We start from the raw sequence: 15916 nt of genomic DNA, 5'->3' as shown, positions 1-15916 counted from the left end.
GTCGGGGCCCCCCCACCAGGGGGACCAGTAAGTGCTGGTGGGACGCCCCTCCTGGAGCCATGCGAGGCAGCTGACCGCACCCCGGACTGACCGCACCCCAGACCGACCTCACACGAGGGCCGTAGGACTGGGCACCTGGGGAAGCCGTATTTTGCACCTGCGTTAACAACTGACAGAAATAAAGCCAATCGCCGGCAAGATCCTGGTTTTCAGAAGTCAGTAGGATGATAACAGTCACGGTGAAAAGTGACCAGTGTGAATCATCCTAGCCAGACCGGATCCCATCTCTCAGAAGTTAAAAAAAATAAGACAGAAGAACTAATCCTGCAAACGCCCGCCTCTCGGCCCGTGGTGGGCTCCCAGGGCGTCCCTCCGCAGGGACCACGCCAGGACTGACGTGGAGGGCAGGACCAGGCTCCCCCGCTTCGCTCTCTCAAAGTGAGTCTCGACAAGCAGCCTCCTCTGAGCAAGCGAGGCCGGGTGTCAGTCACCCTGTGGGCAGGGAGGTGCCACTTTGCCAAGCAAATCAACGGCCAGACATGGACTCAGGCAATTCAAACTACTGGCCCCCAGTCAAATTCCTAACATTTCTACTTTACATGAATGATCAAAATGCAAATATTTACTGATTTTTTTTGAATTAGTACTTTTCCAATTTATAAGTCCAGCCATCAACATTTCTCTCTCCACTTTTTTAAACAATCCTTTTTTGGGTCATCAGAGAGCCGGGAGCAGTGCAAGCCCCGAGCGTGACTCCCAGGCAGCGGCTGCTCCTCGGCCCTCGTCCTGCAGACCTGCCGCGGGGCGCGGGCAGTGCAGAGGTCTGCAGGGTCCCCACCGTTACACCCCAGGCTGCGGGCGCCAGCCAGGGTGGGGAGGAGCTGCGAGATGGAGATGGTGCTGCTGCATGACTCTGGTTCTTTTACTTGTAGCAGTGAGTCTGTATCACTCCTGAAACTGAAACTCATCTAATAAAACGCTTCAGATGAAGAGAACGTAAAACGACCAACCCAGCAGCTGTCTCTGGGCAGTCGGGGGCGCAGAAGCATCTGGACACTTCCATCCGAGGGGACTTTTCCCTCTCATCAAATCTATTCCTCACGTTTACGGACCCTAGGGATATGTACTTCACCTCGGTAACGTCAAGACTGCGTCTGCTTATTCTGATAAATGTATCTCCCACTAAGTTTGATGCAAAAACTTGACTACGAGCTTCACTTCCTTCTCAGAAAAAGCACCGTAAACTGAAAACCCAGACGCACCCACCAGACGGAGGCCCAGCCGCAGGCTCCTTCCGGGCGTGCGCAGGGCCTTCGCGCCAGCACTTGGACCGAACCGCCCTCCTACTGTGTCTAGTCGCCACAGCCACCAAAGGCCAATCAAGACGTGACCCCGTGGAGTGGAAAGGCCAGAGCTAGGGCTTCCCCTAGAGTCTTCTACCCCCGACTCAGCCTCAGTTTCCCATGGGACTCCGTGAGGATTCTGGACCAATCAGCAGCACGTCTGGGCACAGTGCCCAGCACACGGCAGGTGTTTCACGACCAGTGCTGCAGCCCCACATCCTAATGGCTGCTTCCACCTTCCACCTGACCTCCCAGAGAAGGCTGCTTCCCTAACCAGGTGTGCCCTCCTTGGCCAGGTGTATCTCACTGGTCAGGTGTGTCCTCCCTGCCCAGGTGTGTTTGCTCTACCCAGGTCCATCTCCCCTTGCCAGGTGTGCCGACTCCTTGACCAGGTGTGTGTCCTCCCTGGCTGGCCCCTTCCCCTCCATGGACCTCGGCGCCTCTCTGACACAGAGGGCCGGTCTGGCAGGTGCACGAACCCTCCTCCGTGGCTCTGCAGGCCCGGGGCTGAGCCGTCAGGAGCAAGGGTACTCACTGGAGAGGCCAGTGCCTGCTGCCCAACACTCTCCCCTTCGCAGCTTAAAACACTATTTGAAAACCCACCCCCTGGGTTGACACGGAACATTTCTAGAACTATGTTTTTATTACAGGAAAAGGGCACAGGCCGCAGGCAGGTGGTGCAGGGAGGCGGCCAGCGTGCAGGCTGCCAGACTGGGAGCAAGTTCCAGAACCGCCCTCAGCTCATGTGCAAACGCGTCAGTGAGAGGAGACGAACGGCATCTCCTCCACGCGGCCGTGCGAGCAGTAAGCAAGCGAAGGCACACAGAGCAGGGAGGACGACGCCTGGGACAGGCCCTGCTCAAATGGCAGCTGCTGTCGTCAGTTACCTGAAAGGCCACACATGCACAGACATAAACTACCCTCACTGCAGCCATCCTCTGTTTCAGAGACACCTTCACATTAATACGGTGGTATTTTTATTTTTATTTCAAAAATTATACTCTGGCACCGTGGGAAGTTTTAAAAAAGTGCTGCTGATATTAAATTCTGTGTGGCTTTAAAGAAAAAGAAACCTTGATCTATCCTGCATTGGTCGTGAGACAGAAAGCATCTTTGCCATGGAGAAAATTCCTCCCAAAACTCAACTTAGTATCCAGCACAGAAGCTCACAAGGCCAGCTCTTTCCATTAAAGAAAACGTGCTGTGCAGCCCCAGTGGATCCGCAGAGCTGCCGCGAGTCTCACCTGGACCCCGGGTGAGCGTTGCAGTGTGGTTGGGGGGGGCACCGTCGTCTGAGCCTGAGACACTTGCTTGATTATGGTAGTTGGGGTCACCTGCCGTGCAATGATGGGTGTCCCAGGTGCCTGAAAGACAAGTAACAGTCATCAGGAACAGGCTACCTGTAAAAGGAAGTCCCCACCCACCGTACACAAAAATCAAACCTTAAACATGTGACTAACTAGTGTACTCAAGTAGGTCCACACGTGTATTCAGAGTTTTCCATGAAGTCACCCTAATGCTGAAGTTTTCTTAAGTACATGAAATCTCTTCATATGCTATAATATTAGACTTCTTTAACAAAGTCCACAAAATGCTGAGCACAGTGGCTCACACCTGTAATCCCAGCATTCTGGGAGGCTGAGACAGGAAGATCTCTGGAGCTCAGGAGTTCCAGACCAGCCTGAGCAAGAGCGAGATCCTGTCTCTATTAAAAATTGAAAAATTAGCCAGGTGTGGTGGTGCATGCCTATAGTCCCACTACTCAGGAGGCTGAGGCAGGAGGATAACTTGAGCCCGGGAGTTTGAGGCTGCAGTGAGCTGTGATGATGCCACAACTCCAGCCGGGGCAAGGAGCAAGACTCTGTCCCAAAAAAACAAAAAACAAAGTCTACAAATGATGACCTTGAAAGAACACAGGTGTCTGCAAATAGGTCCTTGCACTGCCTGTTAACAAGCACTGAAAAGTGGGAACGAGCACGGACAGCCTGCCGGGCGGAGGGCTGCCCACACACAGCGCCACGGTGCCCGGCAAGGAAGCAAGGCGGCCAGGCGGACAGAGAGACGCCCGACCCGCTGGCAGGAAGCTGGTCTGAGGGGAGGCTGGCGGCGAGGGCGGCAGGAGCTGAAGCCCCGGGCCTCCTGCTGGATGGGCCAGCACACAGACGCCGCAGGCCTTGAGGACACTGCTCCGTGCTTCTCCGGAGGGGAGGGGCTCTGCCGCCAGCTTGTCCCAGCCAGTCCTGGGACAGAGGCATGAGCTCCAGAGGGAGCCAGCTCAAGTCCCAGGAGGTCCCAGGAGGAAAAAGCTGTCCAGATCACTCTTGTCTCCACTGTGGTCACTAACCTGCCACCCAGCTCACTACAGCGGGACCACAGCACAGACAAGCCCAGCAGGGCACTGCGTGGGGACACCCCATGCTGGGGAGGGGCCCTGGCACTCTGCTTTAAGCACCAGAGTCACCCTCCCTGCCAGAGCTCGGAGTCAGGACTGGTGACCCCCCAAGCCTGAACTCTGGGGGAGGGGTGGCCCTATTTAATTTGGGACGTTCTCAGGCCTCCCTGACGGCAGCAGCTGGCACCTGCTCAGGGTCACTCTGTGCCACTCCTCTCAGCACTTTCTAGGTCTTGACAGTCTTTGGGACAGTCCTGGGAGCTGAGCACCAGCACGATCTCCATTTTGCAAATGAAGAAACTGAGGCACAGCAAGATATGGCCACAGGAAAAGAAGGGAAGGGGCCAGGCTCCAGCTGGGGCAGCAAACCCTAGGGCATTCACTCTAACCCCACGCGGCCACCTGGCTGTGCACAGCCATGGGCGCTGGCCCCTCCAAGCACCCTGCCACCAAGAGGAGGCCAGGTGACCAGGGCCACCCCCAGGCCCATCCCTGGATCGGATGCTGCCCACACCCCAGGTCCTCACTCACATGGACGCGCTGGCCCTTGCAGACCTCCCCAGCCCGAGAGGTGGAGGGGGACGTGGGCGGCCACTCACCTGCACGGTGGAGATCTGGACAGGGGGGGCACTTGTGGGGGTGGCGGGGCGGGGCGCCATGGTGGTCTGAGGCTGGGCCTGGGCGTGGGCCTGAGCTTGCATCTGGGCCAGGGCTTGCTGGGGGATCATCAGCAACTGCCCATTCTCACTCCGCACGAGGACCATTCCTGGGGACAGAGGGCACCGGGGTGAGGAAACACACCGCACCCAGAGTGCTGGCGAAGGCCCTACCCGGCTGTGAGAAGGAAACACAGAAGTCGTAAAACACACAAACTCACCCAGCTCGAAGCACGCTTGCCCACAAAGGTGGTGGACAGGACGAAAAACTGTAAACAGTTGTCAGAAGACCCTGGATTCGAGCAGCAGGGAGCCTTCCTCATATAAACAAGCCCAGCAGCAGGGCAGCGTGACAGCTGCCGCCACCGCCACCGCCACGCCCCACGCCCCACGCTGGCCGGCGCACCCCACCGCACAGATGTGGAGGCCTCTCTGCCCACTGCCCACCGGGCCGCCCCGGCCGGGCTGGGGCCCGAGGGCACAACCCTCTCTGCGGCCCACACTAACAGTCTCCCGCCCCTTCGTCCTGCCACGTCCAAAGCCAACAGCAGCCGGCGTGGCAGGCACTGCTCTGTGCGGTGGCCAGTGCGGCCCCACGTCGCCCTGGGGCGTCCGCGCACACGCAGACTCGCCCGCCGTGGTTCTGCAGCTCAATCCCGGGAAAGCAAATCCTGCTGCTCAGGTTTGGCATTAAGTCTGGCTTCGAAAAACAGCAACCAGTTGTATCATAAACCTCACAAGAAACAGAAACGCAACCGCCCGACTTTCAAGTGCACTTTCCCGTGACAGAGGTGGTGGAGGTGGACGGCGAACACCGCGGCCTCTCTCAGCTGAACCCCAGCAGGTGCCCGCACGACGCCACCCAGCCAGAAGACGACACAGACACGCAACGCAGCGCCGCCAGCCGCCCGATCCCCCGTCACAGCGGGCCGCGCCGTGGAGATGCCCACAGAGGAGCCCCACATTCTGCAGCCGCTCCTTCCTCCCCTGCAGGGTGATGAGAAACACCACTCTCGGAAGAGGAAAGGCCTGAGAACTCCCGCGACCGTCCCGACGGGCAAACACCGGCTCTTCCTTCTGGACCTGCGACGCAGTCGGACCAGCCTCAGAGCTTCTAGGAGGATCTTCGGAACTGTCGGGCTCCCGCCTCTTTCAAAATCCATCATGAGGCCGGGCGCTGTGGCTCACGCCTGTAATCCTAGCTCTTGGGAGGCCGAGGCGGGCGGATTGCTCAAGGTCAGGAGTTCAAAACCAGCCTGAGCAAGAGCGAGACCCCGTCTCTACTATAAATAGAAAGAAATTAATTGGCCAACTGATATATATATATATAAAATTAGCCGGGCATGGTGGCGCATGCCTGTAGTCCCAGCTACTCGGGAGGCTGAGGCAGAAGGATCGCTCGAGCCCAGGAGTTTGAGGTTGCTGTGAGCTAGGCTGATGCCACGGCACTCACTCTAGCCTGGGCAACAAAGCGAGACTCTGTCTCAAAAAAAAAAAAATAAATAAAAAAAAAAAAATCCATCATGATACCAAAAAATAACAGGGAAGCCTCTCCCTGGGCTCGCGTCTAAAATTCTTGGTCCCAATAAGCCACATTTATGTTAAGAAAACTTCTCTCCAAAACATCCCTTTCAAGCTAAACCATGCAGAAGACAAACAAACAAAACCAAAAGCCCAGCTGCTTCAAACACTCTGCCGAAATGTCCCAAACCCCGGGAGCTTGGGAAGGAGCTGACGAGAGAAGGGCCTCCCAGGCTCAGTCGCTGAAATCAAGTCTCTGTTAAACGCCACGTCTGCATGTGCAGGATGCTCAGAAAAGGCATTTCGGGGGAGGCAGGTGCTGGGATCGGCCACGTGGCACCAGAGCTGGGTGTGAGCCATCAAGAGAGTGAGACTGTCCACCAAGAACCCACGGGGGCCAGGGACCCCAACAGAGGATCGACACCTCTTGACACCAGCTTCTCAAACCCCACTGCTGATTCGTGCGCTGCCTTCCCGCGTCTGCTCATAGACCAGCCCTCCTCCCTCCTAAGAGTTGAAGTGAGCTTGGGAGCACACAGCAGGCGAACAGCAAGGTGGCAACACAAATAAGGCACCACTGGCACCTCGAAACTCCTTAATCTAGTACATCTATTTTAATTATCGAAAGCTTTTTTGCTTAAAAAATTACATCCATAAAAATGTAAAGGAGTACGTAAAAAATAAGCATCAATGGCCGGGCGCGGTGGCTCACGCCTGTAATCCTAGCTCTCTGGGAGGCCGAGGTGGGTGGATCATTTGAGCTCAGGAGTTTGAAACCAACCTGAGCAAGAGCGAGACCCCGTCTCTACTATAAATAGAAAGAAATTAATTGGCCAACTAATATATATAGAAAAAATTAACCGGGCATGGTGGCGCATGCCTGTAGTCCCAGCTACTTGGGAGGCTGAGGCAGGAGGATTGCTTGAGCCCAGGAGTTTGAGGTTGCTGTGAGCTAGGCTGACGCCACGGCACTCACTCTGGCCTGGGCAACAAAGCGAGACTCTGTCTCAAAAAAAAAAAAATAAGCATCAATGAAACAGCAATGTGATTCAAATCCTAACAAAGTAAAGACGGTATTTCAGACATCAAGAGTGTGAGGAAACAGACACCGTTCACTGTGAAATGTGCCCACAGTCAGGGCCTGCGCCCCCATGCCGAGGGTCAGCACAGGATGCTCAGGGTCCGTGCACCTGGGGTCAGGGGTCAGCACACCCATGAAGGGCCAAAAGCTGGGTAGGTAACCAAAGCCCTGCCAGGAAGTGACCGTGTGACTTTAAGCTGGTAACTTAACCACTCTTAGGCACTAAAACCATCTCCGACTTGGTGTATAAATGGGTAAGCGAGGAAAACGGCAGAAGGCTGGAAACAAAGGCTGCAGGCGCCACTGGACAGCCGCCCCAATGTTCCAAACCAATGCGAACGGCCCATCACTCCCCGAGCAGCACTGAGGTGAGCTGCAAACCAATGGCACACAGCAGGTTGCCTGAGGTCTCTTTCCTGTCGTCTCCCTGTTTGCAAGGTATTGCGGTCACCGATTCTGACAAAAAGAAGGCGCCCATGTGATCACCTGAGGACACCACCAGCTGCATCGACGCCCTGCCCCAGTAACATCATCACCACATCGGATCTCGTGAACTAACTGGTCATCATCACTCCTTTCGGCAGATAAAAAACTGTGCTGGATCTATCCATGCAAAGACAAAAAAAACCACAACCTGTTTCAAAGTGTAACTTAAACTAACTTAAGATAAAAGGTCATGAAAAGGTAATCTACCTTGTTTAAAGGCAGGCATGACCTAGAAAAGTGTCCAGCCCTCCACCTTAGTGGGCTGCCTCTGTATCCTGCACGGGGCTTGTGACCAGCAGGTGCAGCCCACACCCCACTTCACACCTGGGGACCCAGGCCAGCAGGCAGTAAGTGGAGGAGTCTGTCCAAGAGCTCCTCAAAGAGTGGGCCTGGGGGCGAGGGGTCTGCCTAACCCCCAGCCCGGACCTGCCGTTACAGAGGCTCACGAGAACCAACAGTGATGGAGACAGGTAGCCCGGAGAGCCATGGGCTCCACTCACCCAGCCCTTAAGTCACATTGGAGAAGGTCAAATTGAAACAGCAAACACACCTTCCATTTAAAAGACCCGTCAGACCCTGTGTCCAGCCAAGACAGTCAGCTGCAGGCCAAGCAGGGAAGGGCTGGCACGCAGGCCTGGAGGCGGCAACAGCTAGGGCCAGGGAGCTCTCGATAGGTACCCGTCCCCTGACCAAGCCTCTCCCTGACCCCTAATCCCCAACCTTTCACCTTCCTGGAGACCTCTCCCACGGTCAGCCTGGCCAAAATCCAAAACCAGCCAACGTGCACAAGCAATAATCAGGATGCACCCAGGCCCAGCAGCCAGAAAACAAATGAGGTTTTCTTCCCCAATAATCGCAATGTCTTTCCTGGTATAGAACTAAGTATTCTTTATAGAAAATCTGAGAAATGCAGAGAAGTACAAGGAAAACAGAAACCTCCCAAACCGCTCCCTGGGTGAACAGGCTGTGTGTTTCCCGCCAATCCGTGTTCTGTGCGCACCCACGCAACTGCGAGTCTGACAGCGCAGACGGCCGCGACCCTTTGCTGCTACTCAGTTCTGAATTCCTTTCTTCTTCTCGCATGCACCGTCCATGCCATCAAACAGTCTTCAGAAACATAACTTTCAGCAGCTACATAATGTTTCACCCAAAATGCGTTTATTTCTTTTTCGGTGAAGATTTCAGTTATTTCCTTCTTTTCATTATTGTGAAAACATAGATTTCAAAATTAAAACAAACAATGTTCCACACTCTGCCACACTGTGTGGAGGCGGGACCGTGGTGGCGCGCAGGTGGCGGAGGCCTCCCCGAGGGATGGACCATCGTGCCCCTCTGGGGCCGGGCCGCCCGCCAGCACAACCAGCACCGTGCCCAGGAGCCCTCCGTGCCCGTGAGCTCTCGGGGGACCCACGTCGCCCCACTCATAGCCACGCCAAGCACCGGTTCCCAGAGCGTGAATGAATCCTACCCTCCTTAAGCTCAGAGCTCAAGACAAACCCCAGTGTTCTTACCCAACATCAGTTTTCCAGATCCTCCCTTACCAACACTTTTCACTGTATCGTAAGCCAAGACGCAGAGCACCTGAAGCTGCACTGCCAACCCGACAGGAATCTCCGTCCTGGGAATCACCACTGCGGGGAGAATGCTTTCACCGAGTGTCCGAGTGTCCCCCAAGCACCCTCGGGTGCAACCCAACGTGGGGCTCGGGGCTGTGGGCTTCCCCAGCCCTCCAACGGCAAGGCCCTGGCTACCCACCTGCCTACAGCCCTTCGCAGAGGCCCCTGCACCAGGACAGCCCACGGGGGAGAAGGGCCCCGCGCTGTGCTGTCAGTAAGCGGCAGAACGGCAGCCCTGCGCAGAGGTCTCGACCTCCGCAAGGGTCCCTGATGACAGCGCCTCCGAGTGCGCTGAGAGTCCATGAAGACAGGGAGAAGGCAGGACCCTCAACTAAATGTGTGCAAAATGAACCCATCTCCCGAAGCCCCACACCTGATACCAAGGCAGCCAGGACCAAGATGGGGCGGCCATGCCAGGCCCATCTGAAACGCACCCGGAGAACTCCGCTGCCAGGCACTCAACCGTGCAGCCTTCCTGAACTGCACCAGAGCATGCGAGGCTCTCAGAGGATGGCCCGCGGGGCTCCAGGCAGCCGGCAGGAGCACACAGCACTGCTGGCCCCCGGCTGTGGCCGCACCAGAGGCGCAGGAGCCCATGCAAGCAGCCACGGGCCAGGGCTTAGCCGGCGGCCCCTCCCCGCCACCCCACCACCCTGACCCCTGCCTGGGCCGGAGGGGCAGCAGAATCCCGCAGGCTTCGGCTGACTCAGACTGCAGCCTACCCGTTCCTTGCGTTCCCAGGGCTCGCTGTGAACAGACATTCTGCCTTTTACGTTATTGGGGGTGGGGGGGTGTTAAACTGCGGCTGCAGATGCAGAGCAGATGGGCTGTCCGCCTCTCAGGGCTCCTGCACGTGACCCCACCTCACACCTCGGAGAGACACACGCACGGCCAGACCGAGCTCCCTGGCTGCCGGGAGCCTGACTCGCAGAAAGACGCGGGCATACCACCTGGGCACGTGCTCCCAGCCCGCAGTCGGGGTCTGGCTCCTGCAGGGACAACGAGTCAGCACCACGACCTTCATGCACGTGGGTACACTCTGGGAGCCACCACCCTGCGCCACACGCCCTCTGGGGACACCTGCTCAGCACTGCTTCCAGCTCCCAGGTTCCTGCATTGGCTGTAATCTGCCTCGGCTCTGTCATCTGCCCACTGAGCTCAGGATTCCACCACGTTTTAGAAGGTTTCCGCTCTTCGTAACAACGCCGCGCTCTACCCCTGGGCCTGCAATTCCCTCTCCTGTGCCCGCGGCGGGCAGGGGTCTCCACGTGCCCGTGACCGGCTTTGTCTGTGGGCCTCCCTGTGGCCGCGGTTGAAGACACGTCCCTCCAGAGGGGTTTGTCCACCTCTGCCAAATCCTAGGACTGTCACGGCCTAGGAATCTAAGCCACTGGGTAGCATAGATCCGACCCCAGCCCACGGAGGACAGACCTCTCGGGGGGCTTCTTCCCTCCGGATGCACAGGACACGCTGGGGACCCTCCCCCCTGCCTGTGGGGGACTCCTTCTGGTCCTGCAGCCTCTCACGCCAGCTCTGCTCCTGAGGCTGCCGGGCTCTCTGGGCCGCCCAGCGTGAAAACGTGCGCCCCTCGCAGTCCCCTGCCCAGCCCACCAGCTACCTTCCACTCCACTTCTGACTCCCACAGGTTTTATTTTCTAGAAATCCAAAGTCTGCATCGTAAAGAGGGTCTATCCAGCTTCTCCAATCTTTTCTGGGCGTTTCACGCCAGGAAGGGTTGGGGCGTCTCGTCCCGCCTCCCTGCAGTCTCGGTCCAGCCGCACTCCTCCTCCACAGGCCCAGGACCCCCAGAGACCAGGAGCCCCAGTGCAAGCCCAGAAAGCAAAGCAACGAACGGTAAGACAGATAGGAAACCCTCTTCGAAATTACAAAGACTGCCCAGGATGTCAGGCAGAAATTCACAGAACGGCCACAGGATGGAGCTGAGAGATTCTCCCGGAAAGCACGATGGCCAGAAAACAAGAGCGCAGCCAGCAGCGACAGAAACTCTGAAGGATCTCGCAGGGAGACCAACAGGTGGTGAACAGAAACTCCACAAGGGGCAGGAAGGTGAGCTCGCTCGCGATGCATGCCATGGACCAGGTCCCCTCCCCCGACGGTGGCGCCCGGCCAGTATCCAGCAGGGTGGGTGTGAAGAGGCACTCACCCTGGGGCCCTGTGCCAGGTCAGCCCCCCAGGGAGAAGGGAGGAGCCCTGAGTGTTCCCAGGGGGACACAGACCCCACATGAAGCCAGGGGACCAGCGCCCACAGCCCTCAACAGCTACACGGACACAGGAAGACAGCGCCAGCACCTTCAAAACCCGTGGGAAACTGCCTCCGACCTAGAATTCAATGCCAGGCCAAACCGCCACCAAGGGTCAGCAGCAGACAAAGGCATTTCAGACATGGGTCTCAAAACGGCATCTTCCGTGAGAAGGGAGAAGCCACTCAGACAGAGGAATCCAGAGAGAACAAAGGCGGGCTCCGGAAGCACAGGGTTGGCCCACAGGAAACAGGGCACCTCCAGGAAGAAGAGGGAGGAACAGTGGGCACGGCGCGCGCAGGCTGGGGCATGGGGCAGCTCACGCCTGCAGGTCGGGGCCGTGTGATCGCAGGACTCGCCCGGCATGGCACCAGTGGCACGTCCACAGCCACGCAGCACACGCACTGACCACGGCCTAGCACAGCGCAGCGCATGGGCTCGGGGGCAGCAGGTGGGGTCCCCAGCCAGAGCCGCAGCGGGCAACCTTAGGACGGGGCGCCTCTGGGCACTTCAAAGTGGGAGCGGCAAAGCATGCTCCTCCCCAAAACCCTGCCCTGTAAAATGGGTGCATGATCGGTTTAAAGTTTAGAACTGTCAAACACCAGGAAAAGCAAGCCAGCACCCTGAGAACGTGGTGCAGAGGCCCTGCCACGAAGAGCTCTCCACTGACGCATCCCAGGGCGCAAGGCTGGCCACGACACGGAGAAGGAACCTGGGGACGCCAGCACGCAGCAGCCATGTGCACATGCCACACACACAGCAGCCACGTGCACACGCCACGCACACAGCAGCCACAGGCCCGGGCAGAGCAGGGCCCTCCCGTTCTCCCGACATCCTGGGGGACCCGTGCAGCCGCCAATGCACAAGCAAGGACACCCCAGGTCCCTCCATTTCCTGAGGGCACCAATTAAGGAAACCCCTCCCTTCTCTTCCCACCGTGCTCACGGAGGTCTCACAAAAGTGTCTGTGCAGAGCAGACAGGCATGAGTCAGAGGACCCTGCGGTGGGCCGTGTCGGGGGAAGCTGGGAGGAAGGCTAGGACTGGCCCTCACCCCTCACCTGAGCCAGGTGCGAGAAAGGGAAGGGAGGGGCGGGGCTGACCGTAGGCTCAGTTCAGCCCCTCTGAAACTTCCAGAAAGCTAATGGAGCCCCCAGCAGGCAGCAACACCCGCACAGAGAGGAGCAGGGTCCTCAAGAACAGGCTGCAGAACAGGCCGGAGCGGGCAGAGGCGCTGTCTTCTCTGCGGCAGAAAGGGGCAGGCGGGAGCCCAACCTCGGGGCCCACTCCCACGCCGTGAGCCAGGATGGCCATCGAGCGGGGCACAGAGACACCCCGACTTGGCTCTCCCCTCCTCGCAGAGCTGGCTTTACTTCCTGAGGCGGGCGTCTGCATTGTGACCCTGCGCGCATGGACGTCTCGTGTCACAACCCGTCCACCACCCAGCCAGGCGCCGTCCCTGTGGTCAGCAGAGGGGCAACGCGAGGCCGCAGCGGGCCGGCACTGGAGACGCACGGCCCACGTGCTGGGAACGCCCCACTCCGCACGCGGCAGTCGCCGAAGAGGAGGCGTCTGACACGGCTCACAGCCCGGCTCCCTGCACACTTCAAACACTACTGCAAAATCGTGAACTCTGATTCATGCCAGCGCACGCCAGAAACAAAGCACGGACAAACGCAAAGGCAACCCGACCACGGGAAGGGACACTCTGTGTTCACGGACGCGACGCGGTCCCAGCAGCCTTCTGTGTAGACACAGAGGGGCTGATTCCAAAACCCACAGAAACACACAGTCCCGAGTAACGACCCAGCTGTGGGAGAGAGCATAGCCGGAGGACTGAGCCAGCCAGCCGGGCAGACACAGGCGCGCAGCGCACGGGCAAAGCCAGTCCGGCGGGGAGAGGACGGTCTCCTCAAGACCCGGGGAACAACTAGACGGGCAGAGGCAAAAAACTAGGACCCAGCCCTTGCACCATACACCAAAATCAACTCAGGACTGATCCAGACCCAGCAGTCAAACCTGAAACTCTGCAACTTCCAGAAGAAAACAGAACGTGTCTGTGGCCTTGGGTTAGGCAAAGAAGTTCTAGATACAACATTAGAAGCAGAATCCACACAAGAACAAGCACACAAACTGGGCTCCGTCAAAACTGAAAACCTGTGCTTTTCAAAAGGCACTGCCAAGAGAAGGGGAAGGCAAGTGTCTACGGGACTTGAATCCGATAGCTACCGGTCCGCAAAGCTCAACAGCAAAATAAACAACCCAGTACAGAAAAGAGGGCAACACACCCGAACAGAAACTTCACCAAAGAAGGCAGACAGACGCATGCAGACAGGGACATGAAAGGGTGCTCAGCGTCACAGTCACTAGGGACAAGCAAATTAAATCCACAACGCGAACACACCCTCTAAAATGGCTAGAAGTAAAAAGACCAAGAGTTCCTTACCCAGGGCGTGGAGGAAACGGACTCCCAGACACTACCGGGGGAACACTCAGAGCTCCCGTGCCCCACCGCAGCGCCCAGCCGCCCCACTCCGGGTACCCACCCAGGAGACGAGAAAGTGTGCGGCCCTCCTGCACGCCAGCCCCGAACGGGAAACACCCCCGAGTGCGCTCACGGACGGCAGGACGGGCAGGCAGCGCTGGGAAGACAAGGATGAACCACGGAGACACACAGCAGGCTGCGTCCCAAGTGACGGTGCTGTCCACTGCGTGGAACCCTGGGACCCGCCAGCACACAGAGCGCAGGGGGGACAGGGTGTGGGGAGGGACAGGGGTATAAAGAGGCAGGAGGAGGCTCTCAGGGATAGTGTCCACCGTCCTGACCGTGAAGACAGTCCCTGGGGTGTGGACGCATGTCACAGCTCACAAAACTGCCACTTGCAATGTGCTCAGTTGATGGCATGTCAATGACAGCCATAAAGCTCTTGAAACACACACAGCCCTTAGAAAGCAAGAAAAAGGTACTACCGCAAAAATATGGAAAACACAATTTCAATTAACATGTAACTGCCCTGCTTCACCGCTGTCCGGCGGCCCTCTCCTGGGCAGCCCTGCCTGAGGACGCTAGGCGCCGCCCGAGTTCGCCAAGACGCAGACGCACTGCCCCACACCGGACCCAGGACGCGCCTTTCTTTTTTTTTTTTTTTTTTTTTTTTTTGAGACAGAGTCTCGCTTTGTTGCCCAGGCTAGAGTGAGTGCCGTGGCGTCAGCCTAGCTCACAGCAACCTCAAACTCCTGGGCTTGAGTGATCCTTCTGCCTCAGCCTCCCGGGTAGCTGGGACTACAGGCATGTGCCACCATGCCCGGCTAATTTTTTATATATATATCAGTTGGCCAATTAATTTCTTTCTATTTATAGTAGAGACGGGGTCTCGCTCTTGCTCAGGCTGGTTTCGAACTCCTGACCTTGAGCAATCCGCCCGCCTCGGCCTCCCAAGAGCTAGGATTACAGGCGTGAGCCACAGCGCCCGGCCCAGGACGCGCCTTTCTAACGGAGTATCTCGTCATGTAGCTGGACGAAGTCAAAACAGCCAAGGTGGGTCCTCAGAGCACCCAGAGCCTCAGAGTGAAACTGCACGTCCAAGTCTCCAAAACACAGCACTAAACGAGCTCTTCTGAAGGAAGGGACCCCGAAGCGCCCCAGAAGCACACGTGTTTGCGCTGAGGAAGAGGCGCAGGACCAGCCTAGGAGAGAGAGGCCGGCTGTGGCCCCAGCGCTCCTCACAGGAGGCCTCAGAAGGCGGTGGCTCTGGTCCAGGCCCCTGGGCGCCCTCGGGCCGAGCCTAGCTGGGACCCACCCTAGCCGGGACCCACCCTAGCTGCGACCCACCCTAGCTGCGACCCACCCTAGCTGCGGCCCACCCAGCTCTTGACTGGTGCCCTGCAAGGCAGGCGCCGGGCCAAATGCGCCCACGCCGTCCCACCCCCACGTTCTCCCCAGGCCCTGACTCGGCGCTCGTTTTTGGGCCTCTGGGTGGTCCGCAAGTCTGCCACTCCGTGCCCCCGTGAGTCAGCCAAACTCCACGAACGCACAGCCGCTCACCTGAGAGCAGAGTCAAACGCCAGCCCATGCGACCTCACCAATGACCCTTCTCGTTCCCGGTTCATCTGCGACGCAGAGGCAACGCACGCGCTGGAAGCCGGCACACGGGAGAGACGCACAGCCCCACAGCAAACGGCACACGATGCACAAGAAGGCGAGTCTAAATTCTCACCACCAAGTGCACAGACCATCTTTCCCCTTACGTGTGGAGACACTGATGGCCACACGTGGGTCCAGTGTCCCACACGCAGACCCGGAACAAAGCAAGTCCAAGAACAGCCCCAGAGACGGGAGTGCCAGCCAGAGAAGCTGAGAGGACGCTGCTGCTGGAGGCGCCTCCCCGGAGGGAGAGCCCTCGAGCTCCTCAGCAGCCTCGGAACTGGCCACCTGTCCCTCCTCCCCATCCTCCTCCCCAGCACGCTGCCTGGCTTGAGGGAGATACTCCTCCCTTTGGGCCACCTCCCCAGCTACCTGTCCCGGACCCTGGGCCAGAACTTTGCACGTGTCTCCCGAGGCC

General features: G+C 58.1%; 1 protein-coding gene across 1 annotated transcript in view; it reads right to left on the bottom strand.

Moving 5' to 3' along the window:
• The window catches only part of TAF4 (TATA-box binding protein associated factor 4), an 83451-nt gene that overhangs the window by 28317 nt on the left and 39218 nt on the right, over positions 1 to 15916 (bottom strand). The window contains exons 2-3 of the mRNA XM_020281829.2: positions 4335 to 4501; positions 2588 to 2707 (exon numbers count right to left, since the gene is read on the bottom strand). Of these exons, the coding sequence (XP_020137418.2) occupies positions 2588 to 2707; positions 4335 to 4501 (287 nt within the window). The remainder of the gene's footprint in view (positions 1 to 2587; positions 2708 to 4334; positions 4502 to 15916) is intronic.

This window comes from Microcebus murinus, chromosome 16 (assembly GCF_040939455.1).
Source record: "Microcebus murinus isolate Inina chromosome 16, M.murinus_Inina_mat1.0, whole genome shotgun sequence".
NCBI lineage: Eukaryota > Metazoa > Chordata > Mammalia > Primates > Cheirogaleidae > Microcebus > Microcebus murinus.
Note: the sequence above shows the minus strand (reverse complement) of the source record. Positions and strands in the feature narration are given on the sequence as shown.